The 24,706-nt window shown below is 54.9% G+C and overlaps 9 protein-coding genes across 9 annotated transcripts; 4 read left to right on the forward strand and 5 right to left on the reverse strand.

Annotated features, from left to right (window-relative positions):
• Positions 1–392: 392 nt before the first annotated feature.
• On the forward strand, positions 393–749 carry IUM83_01486 (Heat shock transcription factor; the record flags this gene model as incomplete). The annotated part of the gene is made up of 1 exon (XM_067925344.1): positions 393–749. One exon carries the CDS (start codon positions 393–395, stop codon positions 747–749), a length of 357 nt encoding a protein of 118 aa, XP_067797142.1.
• A 1,291-nt stretch (positions 750–2,040) lies between these two features.
• On the reverse strand, positions 2,041–10,398 carry IUM83_01487 (putative pyridine nucleotide-disulfide oxidoreductase; the record flags this gene model as incomplete). The annotated part of the gene is made up of 3 exons (XM_067925345.1): positions 2,041–3,890; positions 4,113–4,177; positions 9,860–10,398. 3 exons carry the CDS (start codon positions 10,396–10,398, stop codon positions 2,041–2,043), a joined length of 2,454 nt encoding a protein of 817 aa, XP_067797141.1.
• IUM83_01488 (putative pyridine nucleotide-disulfide oxidoreductase) lies at positions 7,678–8,856 on the forward strand (the record flags this gene model as incomplete). The annotated part of the gene is made up of 1 exon (XM_067925346.1): positions 7,678–8,856. The coding sequence occupies one exon, from the start codon at positions 7,678–7,680 to the stop codon at positions 8,854–8,856; it is 1,179 nt and encodes a 392-aa protein (XP_067797135.1).
• A 954-nt stretch (positions 10,399–11,352) lies between the features above and the next one.
• IUM83_01489 (putative apoptosis-inducing factor) lies at positions 11,353–11,685 on the reverse strand (the record flags this gene model as incomplete). The annotated part of the gene is made up of 1 exon (XM_067925347.1): positions 11,353–11,685. One exon carries the CDS (start codon positions 11,683–11,685, stop codon positions 11,353–11,355), a length of 333 nt encoding a protein of 110 aa, XP_067797134.1.
• A 1,901-nt stretch (positions 11,686–13,586) lies between these two features.
• Positions 13,587–14,545, forward strand: IUM83_01490 (Apoptosis-inducing factor B; the record flags this gene model as incomplete). The annotated part of the gene is made up of 2 exons (XM_067925348.1): positions 13,587–14,449; positions 14,539–14,545. 2 exons carry the CDS (start codon positions 13,587–13,589, stop codon positions 14,543–14,545), a joined length of 870 nt encoding a protein of 289 aa, XP_067797481.1.
• Positions 14,546–15,634: 1,089 nt separating this feature from the next.
• Positions 15,635–16,819, reverse strand: IUM83_01491 (Apoptosis-inducing factor B; the record flags this gene model as incomplete). The annotated part of the gene is made up of 1 exon (XM_067925349.1): positions 15,635–16,819. One exon carries the CDS (start codon positions 16,817–16,819, stop codon positions 15,635–15,637), a length of 1,185 nt encoding a protein of 394 aa, XP_067797482.1.
• A 2,498-nt stretch (positions 16,820–19,317) lies between these two features.
• Positions 19,318–20,502, forward strand: IUM83_01492 (Apoptosis-inducing factor B; the record flags this gene model as incomplete). The annotated part of the gene is made up of 1 exon (XM_067925350.1): positions 19,318–20,502. One exon carries the CDS (start codon positions 19,318–19,320, stop codon positions 20,500–20,502), a length of 1,185 nt encoding a protein of 394 aa, XP_067797479.1.
• Positions 20,503–20,651: 149 nt separating this feature from the next.
• Positions 20,652–21,543, reverse strand: IUM83_01493 (Beta-glucan synthesis-associated protein SKN1; the record flags this gene model as incomplete). Its single annotated transcript, XM_067925351.1, has 2 exons — positions 20,652–20,665; positions 21,174–21,543. The coding sequence occupies 2 exons, from the start codon at positions 21,541–21,543 to the stop codon at positions 20,652–20,654; spliced, it is 384 nt and encodes a 127-aa protein (XP_067797480.1).
• Positions 21,544–23,881: 2,338 nt separating this feature from the next.
• Positions 23,882–24,685, reverse strand: IUM83_01494 (Beta-glucan synthesis-associated protein SKN1; the record flags this gene model as incomplete). The annotated part of the gene is made up of 2 exons (XM_067925352.1): positions 23,882–24,113; positions 24,309–24,685. 2 exons carry the CDS (start codon positions 24,683–24,685, stop codon positions 23,882–23,884), a joined length of 609 nt encoding a protein of 202 aa, XP_067797477.1.
• Positions 24,686–24,706: the final 21 nt, after the last annotated feature.

Raw genomic sequence — 24,706 nt, forward strand, 5'->3', positions numbered from 1 at the left:
TCATCGACGAGGTACCTCGGTTCGTGAGGACACTCTATGATATCTTGCACGACGAAGACCCATTCATCTTGTCGTGGTCGGTCGACGGATCTCACTTCCAGGTATTCGACGTGCCGAGGCTCGAGCGTGAGATCCTCCCAAAGTACTTCAAACATTGTAAGTTTGCGAGCTTCCAGCGGCAGCTGAACAACTTCGGATTTCGCAAGTGGACGAAGACCCGCGCTAGTGTGTGCACCTTTAGTCATGAGTTTCTCCACCGATGTCATCCTTCACAGCTGGCTCCTCTAGTAGCCGAAATGGAGGCGCAAAAGGCGGCGATGTGTGCAGCAACTACCCACATTGGGGCAAAGCGATTTCGCGACGAGAGCCACACGGAAGAACGCGACCATCACATGGACGTCAAAAGACTTCACACCGAGTCCAAGCATGAAGATGAGCGCGAGCCGGAACAAGAGATGTCCTCATTGAGCCCAGAAAACTTCATCAACGAGTCGTGGCCGCTGGCTGACTTCGATGCTGCAGATCTGGCCGCGCTGGATTGGTCTCTGGTGATTGATTCAGGTCGGGAAGACGAACTCAACACGCTTCTCGAACCCATTCTAAATCCAGTGGTGTCAACCGTGCAAACAGAGTTTGGAAGCAACATCGCCTACTCGAACAACGAGATTGCTGTTGAGACTTTGCCTCCGCTTGATACCGAGTATCTTGGCGAATCTTGGACCGACATTTTTGACGAGGTAACCTTGTAAGCCGGAGGCCTGTGGGAGTATTTGTACGAATTCTGGTGAAAAGGACTATGTATTGTGTATGAAGGACATTTTCGTTTTGAATTGTAAAATCAACTCAACCAAAATACACGTTGAGTTGATCACAAATGTGTTGTATTATACCTGGTTCCGCGGTATCACTTCATACACGTCAAATCGCGCAGTACGGTGCACCATTGGACTACAGTATTCCCTGGCAAATATGGAAAGGTCGGACCAATAGAGACTGCGAGGTAGCACAGCTTGCATAGTTGTGTACAAAGATCCAAATGTACTGAATTACTCGATTAGTGGCTAAGAATGTCTCATGTCGGAAGTTGGCGAGGAAGGCGCGGTCTGTTAAGGCTTCAAGGCTTCTTTAAGGAGTAGTTTTCCTACGGCAACTTGAAGAGTTTGTCTTCGTTGCGGAGCACCGTGTAGACCGCAGCCTGCGACGGGTCTTAAGCAGTTCGAACGCCCGCACTGCCCAGACTATCGGCTTGTGTCGCGTGTACACTCTTTTCGATGGCGATCGCATGGTGGCTTTTGATGAATAGAGCCTGTCGCTATGTCCCCAATCATGCTACTGCAAATATCTAAGGTTCGCTATGAACACTTCATTTACCCCTGCAGACTAGCCACTTGCACTTGCATGTCGCTTACCTCCAGTAGACATTTTCCCTCCACTGTTCACCAAACTCAGTACATAGCCTGCAGGAAGCGCAAATCTTGAATGCATGAGCGTACTATCTCTGCGAGGTAGATTAGACGACGCAATTCCAGATTTGCCGGGGAAAACTGTATCGCTACTTTGCGACCGAGTATGTAGTGTACCTATGACTTATGGATCTGAGTATCCGGTTTCGGGTGTAGTACTACCAGTAGCAATACATGTAGTATGCGCCCCCACACGCTGTTGCTCGGCAGCTTATGACGCTGATGAAGATTTACCGTGATCAGCTCAAATATACAACGGTCAAAACCGCTCGCAGAGCGCGATTCCGATCCATCGTGTTCATATCAACTGCTATCGCTGATAGGCTCAGATCTACAAGAGAATAACTAAATTACTACTTCCATCACTCGATAGTTGATTCATATGATACTTCGACTCCTACACACCACTAACGCGACAACACAAATTACAACTAACACGTAGGCTACCTCCTCGTAGCAATCCTGTTTCCTGCCCTTCCCAATGGGGCAGGACGCACTTCAGTACTTCGATCGTGCTGTGTGCGTTTCCTTACACCCGTCCGCTGCGGGTTATGCCAGAACGCCTAATGGCGGTTGATTAGACCCATTGCTGAGGGTTGTGCCAGAACGTCAGGCTGTGGCTTGGGTGGCGCTTGAAGAACTGGATCGGCTCGACCTTGTCGTCAACGTTGCGGTGGACATACATGGCCAGGCAGCCTGGGTGGCTCTCGCGCCGAGACGGCAAAAAGCCCACGGTCCTTTTGCGATCGTACACACTCTGCAAGTAGAACTTGGACGTTGAGGTCACGGGTGTGCGGTCGGGCACACCAGTGATGACAAACTTGGCCCGTACATCAATCTTGTTGCTGAACGTTAGCTTCTTAGAGATCTTTTGCATGCGTAGCACCGTGCCATCGGTGCGTGCCAACGAAATGCAGTCTCCACCGCGAAGCAGACCGTCCGTGGTGTGTCCGATAATACGGAGTGTGTCTGCGTCTTCCAACTGATCAAAGGGCTGAATGGCGTAACAACGCACGCGGCGCGAGAAAGGATTCTTGTGCCCAACTCCACGTCTCTTTGAGTGCCCTTGCACTTGCGTGATCTGACCGGTCGTTGTTTTAAATGCCAGGTGTAGTTCCTGGCCGTGGTACATTGGCACAGAAGACGGTTCGTTGTGGAGTTGACGAGTTCCACGTCCTGTAGAACTCTCCACAGCGTGGCTTTCGTCGGTAACCGTTGCCTTGCGGCGAATAACTTGGCTCATCATTCGTGGCGGCGAGCTGAGACCACGAATGTTACGGGCCGAGCCTCCAACTTTTCTCGGTACTTCGGTGGTGCGAGAGCGCGGGATGCGACGGATGAGTGAAGCCTCAAAGTTCGCCAGAGCTTGAGCACGAGTCTGTCGAATGCTGTCAATGTCCACCGAACGGTTCGTAGGATCCTCGCCATAGTCGTCAGTAGTGGCGCTGCTGGCATCGTCGTCTTCAAATTCGCTCTCGCTTTCAAATTCATCGTCGCTGTGATCAATCGCTAGCGGCGACATGCCCTTTTGTTGGTTCTGGTTGTGCATTAGCACGTCCCGCAGGTGTGACGGAATCGGAGGCGTCTCGTACTTTGTTGGCAGCATGTCAAGCGTGAGGCCTGCTGGGATCGGTGGCGTGCCGGCCATGAGACAGTTGATGTCCTCGAAGGTCGGCCTCAGACTATCGAACGTCGGCCTCGAAACACCCGTGTCCTCAAACGTGGGTCTCGACTTGCCAGTATCTTCGAACGTCGGCCTCATGGTACCAGAGTCTTCAGACGTAGGCCGCACACTGCTATAGTCATCAAACGTGGGTCTCAGACCGCCAGTGTCCTCAAATGTCGGTCTCAGCATGTCGTTTTCATCCGTGTCCACGTCAAGGAACGAATTGGCCAAGTCCATCATGGGAGGCGGGGTCATCAGCTGAGGCGGGGTGTCCATTAAATTCGGCGTCGAGGACACACTGGTCGTGGAGGACTCGGCTGTCTTATTCGGCGAGTCCGTCGAGTGCTCGGTCCAGCGCATCGTCATGCGTGACAACGGGTTGAGGATGTTCGACAGCCGCGCCGACGTCGACATCGACGACGTGGTGTGAGCGCGGCGGCGAGAGATCGGCTCCTCCTCACTTAGTACAGCGATGTCGGCAGTGTCGTCCTCCTGGAGCTCCTCGACGTTGTCGTAGACGGCAGCAGCGTGCGCTTTGTAAGGTGGAACTGGCGGCGGCGCGCGCTTGTAAGGTCTGTTACGGATGGTAGGGAGGCCTTCGTCGCCGACGGTCTGGCGCCGCATCCGAGGCGGTGATACCTTCGGGTTGATGGCCGGATGCACCGTCACCTTGCAGTATTTCGGGTCCACGCCCATGGTCATTGGCGAGGGGTACAGTCTCACTTGGTTTGCGCTCGTCACGGATCCGGCCAGGCAGAGTCCTGAGTAGCACGGGTAAAGTTGGAATGTAAGTGTTTGGCCGGGTGACAGGGTGCGCGCCATGGAGAGAGGCGAGCACTCGGTCGACAGGGCAGCGTGGCGCTCGACTCGACTTGGGTATCGTTTGCCCACGTGTAGGGTGGACGTGACCTGCCAGCTGGCATCTGGATGCTCGCCATGCGCCGTCCGCTGCCTTTACCTCAACGAGCGAGCGATGGACGGACCTACACCAAGATGTTGTTTGGGCGGAGGCGATGATGTGCCTGAAAGATTGATGCAGTCGTCTCCGCTGCAAAATGAATTACAACTAATAAAAAAATATATTTGCGGCAGACATTCGAGTACAATCGAACTGAATCTGAGCCACGACATGGACCAAGCTGTTGCGGCAGAAATTGACATGCTTTCGATGAATGCGGGCACGAGCAGCCAGATCCATTGGCCCCCGGGATAGTCACACTTCGTGGTGTTCTTATCACCGCTTCTTGTCCGCCGAACGTTTTTAAAGCGTACATGCCCGACTTCCAACCCGACGGAACCGCGCGACTTCGAGCCGTCCTTTGCGCCAGTCCGCGCGATGGTCTACGAGCAGGCTGGTAAAGGCCCCGGTGGCTACCGCTCCTTGAAGCGCAAAATTGACGGTGTACCATTCCTTCGGTGCAGTCTCTCTCTTCAACGCTGCCGATGGTGGCGACCGCAAGCAGATTCAGCCCATACGGCGATGCCACTATGTGGGCCGACAAAGAAAAAGAGAGTGTCAAGCCAGATCGGAGTGATTGGAGGGATCCACGCTTTGCCATAGGTACTAGCCGTGCTGCGCCTATGCGCGGAGTTGAGCTTTCTCTTTCTGTCGCCCAAGCACCTTTCGCCAGGTTGGCAATCATGAGCAGGGGATGCGGCATGCTGTTGTTTATCCAGCCTGTTCTGAACAGCCTGCGCGGCCACCTTTGTGAGTTACACGTATTCGCGGGTAAAGACTGCCGCAAAACATTTTGCCGTCTCGATGACAGCCTCAAGTTCTTGCACAGATTGGATTCGCACGGGGTGAGTCTTTACGCGAAAAAAAAAACAGCGTGACGATGCTTGACTTGAAGCCGACGCCGCGTTGGCTTCGGAACCATCTCCCTTTTCTAAAGCTCACTATTGTGTTGTAATGAGAGCTCGCTTTTTTGCTCAACGAATTGGCCCGCTCGCGGCACAATTGGTATCCTACCGAGGAGCAAACCGGCTTCAAGCACCCATTGGAGCATCTCCCGTCTTTGAATTCTTTTGGCGCAGAAGTCGCCGATATGCGGGTGCAGGGAGTTAGCGTAGTCTTCTGGTAAACAAACATGGCAGGAACCGGTTAGATTAGCCGAAACATTTCTGAACAAGTCGCTTTCTGAGCAACACAACCGAAATTGCAGAAGTGCAGACAAGTGCGCCCGGGAGGCACAGCAGCAATACCAAGTATTTAGCATGTACCACTTCAACTTGGTAGGAATCCTCCCTCACTGCGTGTACTTTACACTTTCCTGTGCATGATACATTCTTCTGCATTGTGTTCAGATTGTGAAGTTCACAACTATAAAGTCATGGTATCGAAATGAAAGGCAGAATATATTCAACGGTGCTATGAGCTCTCTGAAGGATGCATAAATGCTCCTCTAGGTACACATCTTCCTGTCGGAAGGCAACACCATCACATTACTTGGGCGGCGTGACACCAAGGCTGCCCCACGTACGCCCAGCCATGAAGTCCTTCGCCTTGATCATCCACGTGACCCAGTCGCCGACCACGACACCACCCCAAATAGGCAGCTGGGAGACGCCTCCGCTTCCTACCGGCAGAATCACCGCCTCCGTCGTGACCTTGGGGTACGGTTTGTTAAAGCCGTCTTGCTTCTTCTGCACGACGGCGGCTAGCTGCGCTGCAAGGAACTTGCCCTGGTCAGCGGCCCAGAACGCCATTTTAGGCGTTTCGTGGTTGCTGCTATCGCCCAGCGCGAAGATGTTCGAGTACTTCTCGTTGTCCAGCTGCAGAAGCTCGTTCACTTTGATCGATCCCTGCTCCGTGATGAGGGACGGATCCATGTCCTGGACGAGATCAGAGACCGGGTGGAAGCCGCCGCAAAGCAACTGGATGTCGGACTCGATCTCCGTGCCCTTGTCCGTGAGAAGCGTACGCTTCTCGAATGAGTTTCCCGACAGACGCTCCTGTGAGGCGTTCGCCCAGGATGACATTCACTTTCATAGCGTCCAGAGCCGCGTGCAGCTTCGAGTAGAAGTTGTCCGACAGCTTGTTCCTTGAAATGAGCTCGCTGTGGGCCTCAAGGATCGTCACATTTTTGTTCGGGTACTTGGCCTTGATCTGTCCTGCCATTTCGCAGCCAACAGCTCCGCCACCAACGATCAGGATTTTACCGGCCTTTTCGATCTCCGAGCGGACTTCCTGCAGTTTGGCTTCGGTCGTTGTGCGCGTGTAGTCCTTCGGGTCCTGCTTGATCGGAACCGTGTACGTGCTGCCGGTGGCCAAGACCAGGTAGTCGAAGCGCAGCTTCTCGGCTTTGCCGCTCTTCTTGTTATCTGCGCTGATCGGGTGGAACGAGATCTCCTTCTTGTCCGGCGAGATTCCAGTGGCCACCGCGTGCTCGATGCGGACAAAGCCGGAAGACGTCTTCGGGATGGCATTCTCGTACGGCACGAACATGTTCTTGGCGTAGTCGGCATCCACGCAGGCGCGCGCCGCGCCCAGTGTGTGGTAGAAGTGGCCGCTCTTTTCGAGCACGACGACCTCCGTGTTGTCTGCCTCGGTCAGAGTCTTGGCCAGGTTCTGGGCGCAGTTAATGCCTGCCTGACCACCACCGACGATCACAATGCGCATCATGTTGGACTTGATGAGGTGGCTGGAGGCTCGGCTGGTGATCGTCCGGGTCGTAGTTCTTGAGATGAGGTGGTTCATCCGCGATGAAATCGATAATGATCGCTTTGGCGTTGGCACTCGGGCAGATATTCCTGCAAAGATACGTACGATGTTGGAGAAATCAAAGCCTCCGAACCGCTGTTTACGCGAAGGTATTCTTCTTGATGATATAACTCGAGTTGGAGCAATTTTAGCTCGGAGTAAACCATCAGTGTTGATGCGCGTGGCAGCCGGTGAAAAATGCTTGGAACAAAAAATGCTATCCACCGTTGTTTTAAATTTGCGCGGTTCAGTGAGAGGACGAGTTGAAGGAAATATGCCGTGCTTCCCGAGTGCAACATTATCGATGTTGCCTCTGTTTTACACCAATGGGAGAAACAGATCAGTCAGGTCTTAGCACGTTGGTTTGGCTACAGTTCCCTCCGTCCCGTATAAAATGTGGACTCCCAAAGTGAACCTCGTGCGATGCTGGCAAGGGCTTCGTGCGAGCCTTGAAAATGAATAAAAACTGTCGAACCTCCCAACTTGATGACCTTATTACTAATGGTTCAACGCTGGGTTTCTCGGCTTCGCCCACTACCAACGTAACCTCTATCGGATGGCATCGCATGTGCTTATGCGTTGTCCTTACCAGGGAGTTATTTATAAAGAGCACCACGTCAATATTGGACCAATTAGGTATACCAATCTGTAGCATCACGCGTACAATACCCGTAACCCGCCTGGAAACATCTAGTAGCACACGAGCACGACCTAAACGTACGGCTACCCAAAAACTACCACAACGATCATTGTTCAATTCGCCGCCGATCAGCCACTTCATCTCTTCAACAACTACAACCCGGACGATCACCAGCCGAGCCTCCAGCCACCTCATCAAGTCCAACATGATGCGCATTGTGATCGTCGGTGGTGGTCAGGCAGGCATTAACTGCGCCCAGAACCTGGCCAAGACTCTGACCGAGGCAGACAACACGGAGGTCGTCGTGCTCGAAAAGAGCGGCCACTTCTACCACACACTGGGCGCGGCGCGCGCCTGCGTGGATGCCGACTACGCCAAGAACATGTTCGTGCCGTACGAGAATGCCATCCCGAAGACGTCTACCGGTTTTGTCCGCATCGAGCACGCGGTGGCCACTGGAATCTCGCCGGACAAGAAGGAGATCTCGTTCCACCCGATCAGCGCAGATGACAAGAAGAGCGGCAAAGCCGAGAAGCTGCGCTTCGACTACCTGGTCTTGGCCACCGGCAGCACGTACACGGTTCCGATCAAGCAGGACCCGAAGGACTACACGCGCACAACGACCGAAGCCAAACTGCAGGAAGTCCGCTCGGAGATCGAAAAGGCCGGTAAAATCCTGATCGTTGGTGGCGGAGCTGTTGGCTGCGAAATGGCAGGACAGATCAAGGCCAAGTACCCGAACAAAAATGTGACGATCCTTGAGGCCCACAGCGAGCTCATTTCAAGGAACAAGCTGTCGGACAACTTCTACTCGAAGCTGCACGCGGCTCTGGACGCTATGAAAGTGAATGTCATCCTGGGCGAACGCCTCACAGAGCGTCTGTCGGGAAACTCATTCGAGAAGCGTACGCTTCTCACGGACAAGGGCACGGAGATCGAGTCCGACATCCAGTTGCTTTGCGGCGGCTTCCACCCGGTCTCTGATCTCGTCCAGGACATGGATCCGTCCCTCATCACGGAGCAGGGATCGATCAAAGTGAACGAGCTTCTGCAGCTGGACAACGAGAAGTACTCGAACATCTTCGCGCTGGGCGATAGCAGCAACCACGAAACGCCTAAAATGGCGTTCTGGGCCGCTGACCAGGGCAAGTTCCTTGCAGCGCAGCTAGCCGCCGTCGTGCAGAAGAAGCAAGACGGCTTTAACAAACCGTACCCCAAGGTCACGACGGAGGCGGTGATTCTGCCGGTAGGAAGCGGAGGCGTCTCCCAGCTGCCTATTTGGGGTGGTGTCGTGGTCGGCGACTGGGTCACGTGGATGATCAAGGCGAAGGACTTCATGGCTGGGCGTATGTGGGGCAGCCTTGGTGCCACGCCGCCCAAGTAAGGTGACAGCATTCGTTGCTAAAATGGTCTAGTCGCTATGCAACGAAACAGCCTACCAAGATGAGACCACTGTATTGTCTTACTACTATAAAAAAAACTATTAGATACACTTTTTCGCACTTGTTAGTTAGTGATCGGAAGTTGTGTCGCAGTTGCCGAAATTTGGCTGGTTTAGCCAAGGCCGGGTATCCTATGCACTTAAGTTGGCCACTTTACGTAGAGCTCTGTTCGAAGCTCGTCGCTCGCAAAGCAAAGTGCACTGGCGTTAATTTGCCCAGCCAGACCTGAAGAATCAAGCGCAACAAAACCAGAAAAATATATTTTCTGCAGGAGCCAGGCAAGTGCCTTTGACTCATCGACTTCAGTTTGGTACCGTAGCACCGATGCTAGACCAGATACGCCCAGCGAAGTAGTCTCTCGACTTGAGCAGCCATGTGAACCAGTCTCCGACGACAACACCTCCCCACACTGGCAGTTGTGAGACGCCTCCACACGGACCGAGAGGCAAAATCGTTGCAGGGACTGCCGGTGTCGCGAATTGCTTCGAAAATCCGTCTTGCTTCTTACGGATGACGGCCGCCAGCTCACCACCTAGGAATTTGCCCTGCTCATTAGCAATGAATGCCATCTTCGGCGCCGGGTGGTTGCACACATCGCCCAGCGCGAACATGTGAGCGTACTTCTCGCCTTCTAGCTGCAACTGGCCGTTCACCTTGACAGCTCCGCGTTCCGTCAGCAGCGACGCATCCATCTCGTGGATCAGCGTCGCGACGGGACTGAATCCGCCACAAAGCAGTTGGATGTCCGCTTCGATCTCCGTGCCCTTGTCGGTGCGCAGCGTGCGCTTCTCGAAGCCATTGCCGCTCAGACGCTCCGTCAGACGCTCGCCCAAGATCACCTTCACTCCCAACTTGTCCATCGCCGCGTCCAAGTACACGTAGAACTTGTCGCGCAGGTTGCCCCCAGCAACAAGTTTCTCATTGGCGTCGACGATCGTCACGGACTTGGTCGGGTACTTGGCCTTGATCTCCGCTGCGACCTCGCAGCCGACGGCACCGCCGCCCACCACCAGAACACTCTCGGCCTTCTCGATGTGGCCGCGCACCTCCTGCAGCTTTGCCTCCGTGGCCGACCGCGCGTAGTCGCGAGCGTCCTGCTTGATGGGCACCGCGTACGAGCTCCCCGTGGCCAGCACCAGGTAGTCGAACTGCAGCTTGTCCGTCGTCTCGCTCTGCCGGTCGTCGCTGCCGATCGAGTGGTACGACACCTCCTTGGTCTCGGCCGAGATGTGCGTGGCCACGCCGCGCACGATGCGCACGAACTTGGCGGCGCGCTTGGGGATGGCGTTGTCGTACGGGATGAACATCTTCTTGGTGTAGTCGGCCTCCACGAAGGCGCGCGGGGCCCCCACGACGTGGTAGAAGAAGGCGCTCTTCTCCAGCACCACGACCTCGGTGTCGTCAGCCTCGGTCAGGTTCTTGGCCAGCGCCTGCGCGGTGTTGATGCCCGCCGCTCCACCTCCGATGATCACGATGCGCGTCATGGTCTGGGTCTTGAGGGTCTTGGGGTTGCTGTGGTCTGCGCCTTGCGTTGAGAATTCGTTTGTGAGAGCAACAAAGGGGTGCAGATACGGTATTGTGGCAGACTGTATTGTGGCAGGCATCTTACGGATAAACATCTCGTCAGTTCATGTATTATGCGCATAATACAACTCTAGTGTTTACCGCTCCACCGGGTTTGGAGATTTGCTCACCAACATTCCAGATTTGCTCACCACGCGATAGCGTGTGTTCAGAGCCATTCTGACCTAATCGGAATGTTCTCTTAGCGGGAGATAAATGAGAACGTCTCGTTTTAAACAACAGATTGCGTTATCTTTTCGTGAAAACCTGCGAAAACGGATGATTTAGTACATGTATTTTACCTCACTAGCTGATGACGTAAGTGTGTTTTATACAGCGTGCAGTGCTGCCATTTCAGCGCCAGCGCACTTCATCGGCTTGAACAGTGCATCAATTTGGTTTAGCAGATGCATTGGTGCGCAATGCAGTGTGGTGAGGTGGCACGCTGCCCCGCCAACGGGTTTAATATTAGTATGTAGCGATACTAGCAAGCAATTTGTACAGTTTGAGATGAGCGAAGCACTAGTTCTAGGTTAATGCTGCAATTAGGAAAACCAATCAACCAGCAACGACTGTGCTGCGATGGCAGAGCGATGAGACGGTGTCAACGATCAAGTGCTATAGGGCGATACATATAATTAGGAGAGCTAGTGTGGCCACCTCGGTGTCTACGTTTCAAGCAAAGTTACATGAGGTGCTGGTGCATCATGCATGATGAGTCACAGCACTTCAACAGCATTACGCATGATATTTTTTACAGTTAGAAATAAAGCATTGGAGGAATTGGTGAGAACGAGCGTGAGCCGCACTTAGTGCATTCACCAGTAGCCAACACCGCGACACAACTTCCGAACACTAACTAACAAGAACTAACGTTATGATTCCACTTGCAGCTGGTTGTTCTTGTCACCCAACGCGAAGATGTTCGAGTACTTCTCGTTGTCCAGCTGCAGAAGCTCGTTCACTTTGATCGATCCCTGCTCCGTGATGAGGGACGGATCCATGTCCTGGACGAGATCAGAGACCGGGTGGAAGCCGCCGCAAAGCAACTGGATGTCGGACTCGATCTCCGTGCCCTTGTCCGTGAGAAGCGTACGCTTCTCGAATGAGTTTCCCGACAGACGCTCTGTGAGGCGTTCGCCCAGGATGACATTCACTTTCATAGCGTCCAGAGCCGCGTGCAGCTTCGAGTAGAAGTTGTCCGACAGCTTGTTCCTTGAAATGAGCTCGCTGTGTGCCTCAAGGATCGTCACATTTCTATTCGGGTAATTGGCCTTGATCGCTTTGGTAGTTTTTGAGCAGCCGTACGTTTAGGCAGTACGATTGGAGGTTACCGGGGTATTTATTGTACGCATGATGTCACAGATTAGTATGACTAATGGCTTCAATACTGATGTGGAGGGCGGCATTCACCAGGTCATCTGTGACTTGGCTGGGAACACCAGTGCTGTGAAGGGATGCTGCTGGCACTGGCACAGTTTTTTTTTGTTTTGCCGTAAAAAATGAGCTAACTACAGTATTCTGACCGCGCAAGTCATTTTGGCCATGTATTCTCTAAACCTATTAGGTACCATGTCGTAGGGAAGTTGTTACTCAATAGTCCAATTCCACACAGCTTCTTTCTACCAAGACAAACATCTCACAGAGGTCGGCTCTCAATCAACTCGTTGTAGTCGCTTCACTGCGTAGCGCTGAACGAGCCTGTCACGGCGGTGGCTGTCGACAACACCACATTAGATAAAACGGAGCAACAAACTTTTATTTTCTTCACGTTCCAAGTTGTCTGCAGCATCGCTATCACGGCCAGCCTGGTATCATAGTTGGTAGGGTTGTTAAACTTGGCCGCCGTCATCGAGACGCCCCCCCTCAGTGGCCGCACCTTCCTCAAACAGTGTGCTGAGGAAGGCGACAATGCCCTTGTCGAATACAATCTTTTTCTCCTCGCAGTACCACCTCGATCTTCTTGTACCTGTGATATCGCGGACCTGCAGTGGCCATAGAACTTGATGTAGCGTCTACCAGTACATCAAGTTCTATGTCTGCATTGTAGACCGACATGACCGCAACTCGCTGTCCGAAGCTGGATGGTGGTGTAAGCTGTGCTACGTTCGCCTGGGGACTTCCTGTCTCGTTGGGGTAGGCTGATTGATGGCACGAAGGTTGATCCAAGTCGAGCTCCCCCATTCTTTTGTTGTTCCCAGTGTATAATTAACTTCCTGGTAAGGACAACGGATAAGCACATGCGATGCCATCCGATAAGGTTATTTTGGAAACGTGTGAAGCCGAGAAACCCAGCGTTGGCACATCAGTATCATAAGATCATCGAGTTGGGATGTTCAGCAGCTTTTATTCATTATGGGCTGCTGTCGCGGGTATACCCGTAGGCGGCTTTGGGAACAGTTAGCCGTCAAAACCGCAATCAAATCAAATCAAAAAGTCTTTATTCATTAAGTATCAAGGCCCGTACGATGCCCTTGCCACCATCATTTTGGGAGTCCACATTTTATACGGGGCGGAGGGAATTGTAGCCAAACCAACGTGCTCAGACCTGACTGTTCTGATTCTCCCGGTTTGATCTTAGCTCCAGCAGTGAGAACACAGCTTTTTTATTCAATACAGCATTACGCACATTTGGATGCACAATTTTGCCATAGGTGCTAAAGCCTTATTTGGTTACACTTGTTTCAAAGTCACTCTACATTACAGCTACCAGTCCACGATCCCATCGCTGCATTTGTAGGGTACAGTATACTGGGATCTACCGTAACTTTAACTCAAGACATGTAACAGACTGAACCTTGTGGTCTCAGCTCTCCCTAAGATAACATACTATTATACGAGTAGTACATGTACCGACGGTTGTGCTCTTAGTTCAGATCAGTCTGCGCACACTATCGCGTGGTGATCAAATCTGGAATGTCGGTGAGCCCTGCGGTATCGGTAAACACTCTTCGCCAGCGTATTATTACGCGTAAGACGACCTGCCGACATATTTGGCAGTGCCAAGTTAGCAGTTCCAACACACCTGCACCCCTTTGTTGCTCTCACAAACGAATTCTCAACGCAAGGCGCAGACCACAGCAACCCCAAGACCCTCAAGACCCAGACCATGACGCGCATCGTGATCATCGGAGGTGGAGCGGCGGGCATCAACACCGCGCAGGCGCTGGCCAAGAACCTGACCGAAGCTGACGACACCGAGGTCGTGGTGCTGGAGAAGAGCGCCTTCTTCTACCACGTCGTGGGGGCCCCGCGCGCCTTCGTGGAGGCCGACTACACCAAGAAGATGTTCATCCCGTACGACAACGCCATCCCCAAGCACGCCGCCAAGTTCGTGCGCATCGTGCGCGGCGTGGCCACGCACATCTCGGCCGAGGCCAAGGAGGTGTCGTACCACGCGATCGGCAGCGACGACCGGCAGAGCGAGACGACGGACAAGCTGCAGTTCGACTACCTGGTGCTGGCCACGGGGAGCTCGTACGCGGTGCCCATCAAGCAGGACGCTCGCGACTACGCGCGGTCGGCCACGGAGGCAAAGCTGCAGGAGGTGCGCGGCCACATCGAGAAGGCCGAGAGTGTTCTGGTGGTGGGCGGCGGTGCCGTCGGCTGCGAGGTCGCAGCGGAGATCAAGGCCAAGTACCCGACCAAGTCCGTGACGATCGTCGACGCCAATGAGAAACTTGTTGCTGGGGGCAACCTGCGCGACAAGTTCTACGTGTACTTGGACGCGGCGATGGACAAGTTGGGAGTGAAGGTGATCTTGGGCGAGCGTCTGACGGAGCGTCTGAGCGGCAATGGCTTCGAGAAGCGCACGCTGCGCACCGACAAGGGCACGGAGATCGAAGCGGACATCCAACTGCTTTGTGGCGGATTCAGTCCCGTCGCGACGCTGATCCACGAGATGGATGCGTCGCTGCTGACGGAACGCGGAGCTGTCAAGGTGAACGGCCAGTTGCAGCTAGAAGGCGAGAAGTACGCTCACATGTTCGCGCTGGGCGATGTGTGCAACCACCCGGCGCCGAAGATGGCATTCATTGCTAATGAGCAGGGCAAATTCCTAGGTGGTGAGCTGGCGGCCGTCATCCGTAAGAAGCAAGACGGATTTTCGAAGCAATTCGAGACACCGGCAGTCCCTGCAACGATTTTGCCTCTCGGTCCGTGTGGAGGCGTCTCACAACTGCCAGTGTGGGGAGGTGTTGTCGTCGGAGACTGGTTCACATGGCTGCTCAAGTCGAGAGACTACTTCGCTGGGCGTGTCTGGGCTAGCATCGGTGCTACGGTCCCAAACTGAAGTCAATGAGTCAAAGGCACTTGCCTGACTCCTGAAGAAAATATACTACATATATTTTCAGGTTTTGTTGCGCTTGATGCTTCATGGTGTAATGTGGGGATAATGATCACTGCAGGCTCGGACATCGCCGAGTGCGGCACACCAAGAAGAACATCACCCCGCAGCCGGTGCCCTCGGACGGCTACGTGAAGCATGACACGCTAGGCAGCTCGCACCCGGGCCCCTGTGAGATCTGGTGTGACGAAACGCGGGTATTTCACAACAAAAACTGTGCTGGTTCATTCGCTGGTCAAGTGCCCACGAAACTCCCGATCGACGTGACCACGTGCAAGGCGTCATCCCAGCTTGTGTTTTACTGGTTAGCGCTGCACGTCCAGGCGTGGCAAGTGTACATCAACTGCGTGACTCTCGACGGCAAGGCTGCTGGAGGCTCAAGCTCTAAGAACTCGACTTCAACCAAAATGACAAAGGCTCCGGTCGTTATCCAAGAGGAAACTAGCGTGGCTGGTGAAGCATCCGACGGCGAAGATGCGACAGAGACCCCAATAGTTACTGTCGTCCCAGCTCCTGCAGCCACGACCGCGCCATCAACCTCGTCATCTAAGTGCCTCCGCCGCCGACCGTGATGCCATCGTCGACGTAGTTGACAATCGTTGGTGCGGTTTTCATGTGTTTAATGTAAATCGAGTTTTACGCGTTGTAGTTGTAGTTGTAGTTGTACATGTAGTTCGCGGCGTACACAACGACAACTCAAATTTGTTGAAAAACCAGGAATGAACCACGCTTTCGCTTCGCCTCAAGAAACTTAAATGAATATCTTTACAGTTGTTGGCAAGTTCTCCTCACCGAACTACGCCACTGTCTGCTTAGTTGGGGACGACGGCGCCCATGTTCTTCCAGGCCATGCCGGCGAAGTAGTCCTTGGACTTGATGGACTTGGTGATGAGGTTGCCCATGACGACGCCGCCCATGACGGGCAGCTGCGACACACCGCCGTTCGGGCCCAGCGGCAGCATCGTGCCCACCACCTCCACCTTGGGGAACGGCTTGCTCACGTTGGTCTGCGACTTGCGCGCCACCAGCGCCAGCTCGGCGCCCAGGTGCTTGCCCTGCAGGCCGGCGTAGAACATGCGCTTGGGCGCCGGGCTGTTGCTCGCGTCGCCCAGCGCGTAGATGTTGGCGTACTGCGCGCTGTCCAGCTGCAGCTTGCTGTTGACCTTGATGAAGCCCTCGGGCGTGACCAGGCTCGCGTCCAGCTTCTGGATGAGCTCCGTCGTGGGGCTGAAGCCGCCGCACAGCAGCTGCACGTCCGACTCGATCTCCGTGCCCTTGTCCGTGCGCAGCGTGCGCTTCTCGAAGCTGTTGCCCGCCAGGCGCTCCGTCAGGCGCTCGCCCAGCACCACCTTGACACCCAGGCGCTTGAGGTACGTCGACAGCTTGGCGCGGAACTTGTCGCGCACGTCGTCGCTCGCCACCAGCTTGTCCTTGCCCTCGAGGATTGTCACGGTCGTGCTCGGGTACCGGGCCTTGATCTCGCCGGCCACCTCGACGCCCACGGCACCGCCGCCCACGACGAGCACGCTGCTGGCAGCCTTGACCTGCTCGCGCACCTCGGCCAGCTTGGCCTCCGTGGTCGCGCGCTTGAAGTTGTTGGCCGGCTGCTTGATGGGCACCGTGTACGTGCTGCCCGTGGCCACGACCAGGTAGTCGTAGCTCAGGCTCTTGACGGGGCCAGCCAGCAGGTCTCCGTCCTCGCCGATGGGCGCGTACTCAACCTCGTTGGCGCCGGGCACGATGCGCGTCACGACGGCGCGCTGGATCTTAACGAAGGCCTTGGCCGACGGCGGGATGACGCTGTCGTACGGCACGAAGAGCTTCTTGGTGTAGGCGGCGTCCACGACGGCGCGCGGCGCGCCCACGGCGTGGTAGTAGTACTTGCTCTTCTCGAGCACGAGCACCTCGGTGTCGTCCTTGGCCGTGAGGTCGGCCGCCAGCGCCTGCGCCACGGCGATGCCCGCGGGGCCGCCACCGACGATGAGGATGCGAGGCATGGTGTCTGTGTGTGGGAGTGGAGAGACAGAAAGGGAGGGGAGGAAGCGCTGCGCTTGCGGTGCGCAGGGAACTTTGCAGAATGAGAGGCCTGCCTGGGCTTGGCGGCGCTTTGCTGCCTGTCAGCGGGGAATCGAGGTGTACGTACGTTCGCGATCGGTGCAAGATCGGGCAAGTCGCCGGGGTCGCGGCGTGTCGCATGGGATGGGTCGGCGTGGACCAATGGGCGGCCACGCCCGGACACGTCACTCTCGCGCGCTACGCAATCGTCGCTCCGTAAACAAGCGCGTGATGCCTTGCCACCTTCGACAAAGCATGATATCACTAAACCGGTTTACTTCACATCATGTATATCTAACAGCTAATAGAGGTAATATGGTATAAAAGAAGTGTTGATAGTATGGTCTCAAACAGCAGTGTACATCCGCATATACAGGATATATTTATACAGGGATGACAATGAAGGATTGTGGTCGGAACGCGTCAAGCACTGCCACAATCCGCGGTTCGGTCTCAGCTTGGCCACAGCAACGGCAACTTGGTGCGCTCCAAAGAAACAGTGTTCAGGCAGGCCGGAGCAACAGCAGCAGAAGTATCGAGGGTGGCAGCAGACCGGCGATGCTGGCATTGGTGCGTCGGTGGCGGTAGCACAGCGACTCCAACGGAGGTACGATTGACGGCGGTGCGGTGCCGCCTGCACCGCCCGCAGCTGGGAATTGCGAGGTGGTGCTGGTCGGCGGCGGTGCTGACGGCCGAAGCTGACGAAGTGCGGGCTTTATCTTTTACGGGGTCGGGCGGAGCCTGGTGTTTCGTCATCCCATGCGAACGCGCCATGGATTTCACAGGTTAGGTAGTCATCGCCTACGGGACGAAAGCGCACAAGCAGGGCCTGGTTTTGATTGTTGACTGGGTGAGCGGGGTCAATACACGTTGTATTGTTCGTATTAAACAACTGAACTCTCATTGTTGTCTATTGCCGGTGGCCCGCTTTTAAGCGAAATTCAATTTAACCCGCACGTAAGTTGAGCAGCTCTGAATCGCGCAAGGCGCTGCACCGCAGGAGTGACGTGATACAAGTGTTCGAGTGTATGCTCCAGCTGGGAGCGGATCCATTCCGCTGTTGCAGGCTTCTACTACGTGCACAATCATTCTGCTGAAGACCAATTTGAAGGAGGCTCGGTGCTTATCTTCATTAGTTGAAGTCAAAGGGTTATCCGTCGCAGCCTCTGTAAAAACACTGCATTCTTTCCAGGTAATGTGACCTCCGATAGACGAGCGGATTGACCAGTTGCGACAGCTGCACTTGATCACCTGACGCTGTTGCAGTTCTGGGAGTGACTCCTTCGGTTATCCATCCACTCCGGGAGTCCTATCCTTATTGAAATGCCGAAAATTGTCCTGCCTCTCTAACATTTTTCTAACGAATTCTGGCGCAAGCCGCTGCTGCGAGCACGACGGCTTCTACCTAGCGGATTTCTACCATATTGGTGCTGCCAGCGCCGTTCTACTCGCCTAGGCGAAGCCGCAGCATTACTTCAACATCCGTCTGATCCAACACAACGTGTACATGTATTGGCCTCGCTCATTCCGCCCCAGTCAACAATCAAAACCAGGCCCTGCTTGTGCGCTTTCGTCCCGTAGGCGATGACTACCTAACCTGTGAAATCCATGGCGCGTTCGCATGGGATGACGAAACACCAGGCTCCGCCCGACCCCGTAAAAGATAAAGCCCGCACTTCGTCAGCTTCGGCCGTCAGCACCGCCGCCGACCAGCACCACCTCGCAATTCCCAGCTGCGGGCGGTGCAGGCGGCACCGCACCGCCGTCAATCGTACCTCCGTTGGAGTCGCTGTGCTACCGCCACCGACGCACCAATGCCAGCATCGCCGGTCTGCTGCCACCCTCGATACTTCTGCTGCTGTTGCTCCGGCCTGCCTGAACACTGTTTCTTTGGAGCGCACCAAGTTGCCGTTGCTGTGGCCAAGCTGAGACCGAACCGCGGATTGTGGCAGTGCTTGACGCGTTCCGACCACAATCCTTCATTGTCATCCCTGTATAAATATATCCTGTATATGCGGATGTACATTGCTGATTGAGACCATACTATCAACACTTCGTTTATACCATATTACCTCTATTAGCTGTTAGATATACATGATGTGAAGTAAACCGGTTTAGTGATATCATGCTTTGTCGAAGGTGGCAAGGCATCACGCGCTTGTTTACGGAGCGACGATTGCGTAGCGCGCGAGAGTGACGTGTCCGGGCGTGGCCGCCCATTGGTCCACGCCGACCCATCCCATGCGACACGCCGCGACCCCGGCGACTTGCCCGATCTTGCACCGATCGCGAACGTACGTACACCTCGATTCCCCGCTGACAGGCAGCAAAGCGCCGCCAAGCCCAGGCAGGCCTCTCATTCTGCAAAGTTCCCTGCGCACCGCAAGCGCAGCGCTTCCTCCCCTCCCTTTCTGTCTCTCCACTCCCACACACAGACACCATGCCTCGCATCCTCATCGTCGGTGGCGGCCCCGCGGGCATCGCCGTGGCGCAGGCGCTGGCGGCCGACCTCACGGCCAAGGACGACACCGAGGTGCTCGTGCTCGAGAAGAGCAAGTACTACTACCACGCCGTGGGCGCGCCGCGCGCCGTCGTGGACGCCGCCTACACCAAGAAGCTCTTCGTGCCGTACGACAGCGTCATCCCGCCGTCGGCCAAGGCCTTCGTTAAGATCCAGCGCGCCGTCGTGACGCGCATCGTGCCCGGCGCCAACGAGGTTGAGTACGCGCCCATCGGCGAGGACGGAGACCTGCTGGCTGGCCCCGTCAAGAGCCTGAGCTACGACTACCTGGTCGTGGCCACGGGCAGCACGTACACGGTGCCCATCAAGCAGCCGGCCAACAATTTCAAGCGCGCGACCACGGAGGCCAAGCTGGCCGAGGTGCGCGAGCAGGTCAAGGCTGCCAGCAGCGTGCTCGTCGTGGGCGGCGGTGCCGTGGGCGTCGAGGTGGCCGGCGAGATCAAGGCCCGGTACCCGAGCACGACCGTGACAATCCTCGAGGGCAAGGACAAGCTGGTGGCGAGCGACGACGTGCGCGACAAGTTCCGCGCCAAGCTGTCGACGTACCTCAAGCGCCTGGGTGTCAAGGTGGTGCTGGGCGAGCGCCTGACGGAGCGCCTGGCGGGCAACAGCTTCGAGAAGCGCACGCTGCGCACGGACAAGGGCACGGAGATCGAGTCGGACGTGCAGCTGCTGTGCGGCGGCTTCAGCCCCACGACGGAGCTCATCCAGAAGCTGGACGCGAGCCTGGTCACGCCCGAGGGCTTCATCAAGGTCAACAGCAAGCTGCAGCTGGACAGCGCGCAGTACGCCAACATCTACGCGCTGGGCGACGCGAGCAACAGCCCGGCGCCCAAGCGCATGTTCTACGCCGGCCTGCAGGGCAAGCACCTGGGCGCCGAGCTGGCGCTGGTGGCGCGTAAGTCGCAGACCAACGTGAGCAAGCCGTTCCCCAAGGTGGAGGTGGTGGGCACGATGCTGCCGCTGGGCCCGAACGGCGGTGTGTCGCAGCTGCCCGTCATGGGCGGCGTCGTCATGGGCAACCTCATCACTAAGTCCATCAAGTCCAAGGACTACTTCGCCGGGATGGCCTGGAAGAACATGGGCGCCGTCGTCCCCAACTAAGCAGGCAGTGGCGTAGTTCGGTGAGGAGAACTTGCCAACAACTGTAAAGATATTCATTTAAGTTTCTTGAGGCGAAGCGAAAGCGTGGTTCATTCCTGGTTTTTCAACAAAATTTGAGTTGTCGTTGTGTACGCCACGAACTACATGTACTACACAACTACAACTACAACACGTAAAACTCGATTACATTAAACACATGAAAACCGCACCAACGATTGTCAACAATGTTGCTTGTCGATGGTGCATCGACAAACTACGTCGACGATGGCATCACGGTCGGCGGCGGAGGCACTTAGATGACGAGGTTGATGGCGCGGTCGTGGCTGCAGGAGCTGGGGCGACAGTAACTATTGGGGTCTCTGTCGCGTCTTCGTCGTCGGATGCTTCACCAGCCACGCTAGTTTCCTCTTGGATAACGACCGGAGCCTTTGTCAGCTTGGTTGAAGTCGAGTTCTTAGAGCTCGAGCCTCCAGCAGCCTTGCCGTCGAGAGTCACGCAGTTGATGTACACTTGCCACGGCTGGACGTGCAGCGCTAACCAGTAAAACACAAGCTGGGATGACGCCTTGCACGTGGTCACGTCGATCGGGAGTTTCGTGGGCACTTGACCAGCGAATGAACCAGCACAGTTTTTGTTGTGAAATACCCGCGTTTCGTCACACCAGATCTCACAGGGGCCCGGGTGCGAGCTGCCCAGCGTGTCATGCTTCACGTAGCCGTCCGAGGGCACCGGCTGCGGGGTGCCGTTCTTCTTGGTGTTGCCGCACTCGGCGATGTCCGAGCCGTAGGTCTTGACGTATTCCTTCACACTGTCGATGTTGTTTTTGCTGAACCAGTTGTCCACGGCCTGGTAGTAGTCTCCATAGGAAGCTTTCCCCACCATTTCGGGCATATCGATGCTGCCAGCAGGACCACCGAAGTAGTACGTGTAGTCGCCGCCAGTGCCTTCAGGCTTGGGGTCGTAAATGTTGCCGTGGGCGGCTGCTTGAGAGATAATGGAGGCCTGAAGAAACGCCGCGGCGAGAGCGAGTTGTTGCAGCATGGTAGTTTGTACCGGGGCTGGGACTTGTGTTGATCCGGGCAAAAAGCTCAATGAAGCTAAAGCCTGTCAACCAAGTACGTGGGGAGGTAGCCTCTGGACACCAGACGAAGGCTTGACCATCGAGCGGCAAGGCCGAACAGCAAAACAGTCTCTTGCAAGGATCTCTGCGGACACATATGGTTTACAAGAAAACCTGGTCTTGTTTCATCTTACATCTTAACTTGAACCATGATCAATGGTATGCATGCGGTACTGTAACTTCCACATGTGATGGCTCGACTAGATGTAGCCTGCACATAGAATACATAGTGTGGATACAGCAAATCCTTATCGAGGCCAGAGAAGGCGTGGATTCGACAAGCTCCACTGATCCGGGGATCGCCCCGGTTGCTACAGCTAACATTGCTGCGGCGGAGCACAGCTGGCAGGATCCACTGATCGAGACTTGACTCGAGAGTCTGCAATATGATATTGTCAATATATTGTGTGGTATCCCCGTCAAGTTGCAAGTTTTACCAGCCATGTAAGCAGCAATCGTTCATTGACTGAATTTTGGCAGCGTGTTGTTTGTAGGAACGCTTTTATCGATAAGTAAATTTTTACGGTAATTATCGGTGCTATCGGTCTTTCCACTCAACTAGCAACCATTTTTTGCTGCTAAAACTTTAGCACTTTAGCTAAAGTTGCATGGTGTCCGACTCGATCGTGCAAATCCTAGATCAACAGCATGGAAGCCTTGCAAACGGAAAGCTGGTCTGAGATCCGTATCGATCGAACGAGAACAGTACTACAGTATACACATACCCCCAGTTTGTGGTACACCACAAACTATTTCACGAGAAAGGACAAGATATGTGGCGAGTAGTACTCACCGAGTACATGTACGTATGTTGGTTGGGAGGACCAGAATTAGAATATCTGATCCGTCACTTACTCGGTACCATCTCGTGACATCAGCAATGTTGAAACACGCGCGTGGACTCCACGGTGGAGACACTCGGACCAGCCGAAGCTAGCGAGATCGACACCGGAGTGGTTACAGTCACAACCAATTTACAGGGCGGTGCCGCGTGATTGAGCTTGTCGACGAACTCCGCATACGGTATCTGTTCGTGAACGAGTGGTGCTGCAAATAAGCTCAAAGTCGATGCACACTTTTCGTGAACACGATTCAATCTTACAGCACATTCGAACGCTCCAACATGTATGCGCTAGTGTCGTCTTACAGAAAATCCGTGTTTGTCGTAGAAGTACAAGTGACGTTGGAGCTTCTGTTGCCTGTGTCCTATCCGCTTCCTCAGCAACGGACGTGTCGTCACCCTCGTTAGCTTCAGACGCTTCAGTATCCTCAAACGCCTCGGTGCATCAATCGTAGTGGCAGGATAGTTATAGTTGCAGGGGCACCTGTCGTTTCTTGCAGCCGAGGCCACAGCAGTCGTGATGCTTGCCGCCGTATCTTTGGTAGATCGGAGGCGCCCATCTGCGCGGGCACGAAGAGGTTACCGTGACCGACGGCATAGCCAGCTTGGGCTGCTATCGTATGTAGCTACATCACATTTTAATATTATAATATCAGGACAACTTGCTTCAACATTAGATAATAGATTTTACTATATTATAGTAATAATAAATATGGTAGACATCAAGCTTGGGTCGTTGGATCGCTGAAATGATCTTGTGCGGACCAAAGAAATGGGGATTCAGCGAAGGAACTGGAGGTGGTTAGCTTGAATCCCCGACTGCGATAGGAGGAGCAGACCGCAGGTCCAAGGGGCGGGTGCTACCACGCCCGTCGAAGGAGTAGAAAGCGGAGCGGTCAAAAACGAGCTTAGCTGGCATTCGTGAAGTGCGTGGCAGGCAGCTCACCTCAAGATCAGTCGTGCATGTTACTACCACCCTATTAGCAAATACATGCAGCAGCATTGACAACCTGGATCGGTTGACCGGCGATCAGCACTGACAGCGGCGGGGTTACTGCAACCTTGACATGACCAAGGTCGTCCTAAATTCGTCCTAAGTTACGGAGACCACCCACTTCCAGGGTGAGAATGAATGGCTCACTCAAAAAGTCAGACAACAAATGCGGCAACACCGAGGAAAGGAAGGCGTAACCTTTGGGCGACTATGCAACACGCTAGGCAGCTCCTGCGCTGGTCTGTACGATGCGTTTGCTCATGTCAAGGCTAGATCGAAACGAACTGCATTGTTACTGTAATTGTTGAAGGCCACTTCAACAATGAGAAGAGCAGCACTATCGTGCACAAGACCAATCAAACAAGTACTCATGAACATTTCACGTTGACGGACAACACTCCATCTACAGCGGAGCCTACGCTGCCTACGACCGGCGTCGAACGCACTTCGACGACGAGGTAGCTGGAGCTGACGTTGCGGCCGCTGGGGCCTCCGTCTCCGGGGCGGTAGTCATAGCCGAAGGAGCTTGGGTGGCGACGGGGGTCTCAGTAGCCTTATCTTCCTCGGATGCCTCACCGTCCACGCTGGTCTCCGTCGATGCGGATACAGGTGCACTGGTCGTCGTCGTGGAGGTCGAAGTGGAGTTGGTCGTCGAGCTAGCAGCAGTCGTGCCATCCAGAGCCACGCAATTGATGTAGACTTGCCATGGCTGCGCGTGCAGCGCCAGCCAGTAGAACACGAACTCCGAGGAGGACTGGCACGTGCTCACGTCGATCGGGAGCTTCGTGGGCACTTGGCCAGCGTAAGTTCCTGCGCAATTGGTATTGTGGAATACCCGCTTATCATCACACCAGATTTCGCAAGGACCGGGGTGCGAGTTGCCCAAGGTGTCGTGCTGTGCGTAGCCATCCGATGGCACGGGCTGGGCGGGGCCCTTCTTTTCGGTGTTGCCACACTCGGAGATGTCGGTGCCGTACTTGGTGATGTACTCCTTCAGACTGGCGATGTTGTTCTTGGTGAACCATTCATCGGCGGCCTGGTAGTAGTCACCGTAGGATGCGCTGCCGACCAACGCAGCCATGTCAATGGTTCCAGCGGGGCCGCCGAAGTAATACGGGTGATCCGCGTTGCCCGTGGGTTTCGGCACAATGATGTTGCCGTGACCCGCTGTCTGCGTGATGACGGCAGCCTGGAAAATTAGCGCGGCGAGAGTGAGCTGCTGCAGCATGGTCAGGCGATTCTTCTGTTC

This window comes from Phytophthora cinnamomi (genome assembly GCF_018691715.1).
Source record: "Phytophthora cinnamomi strain GKB4 chromosome Unknown Contig14, whole genome shotgun sequence".
In the NCBI taxonomy this organism is placed as follows: Eukaryota; Oomycota; class Peronosporomycetes; order Peronosporales; family Peronosporaceae; genus Phytophthora; species Phytophthora cinnamomi.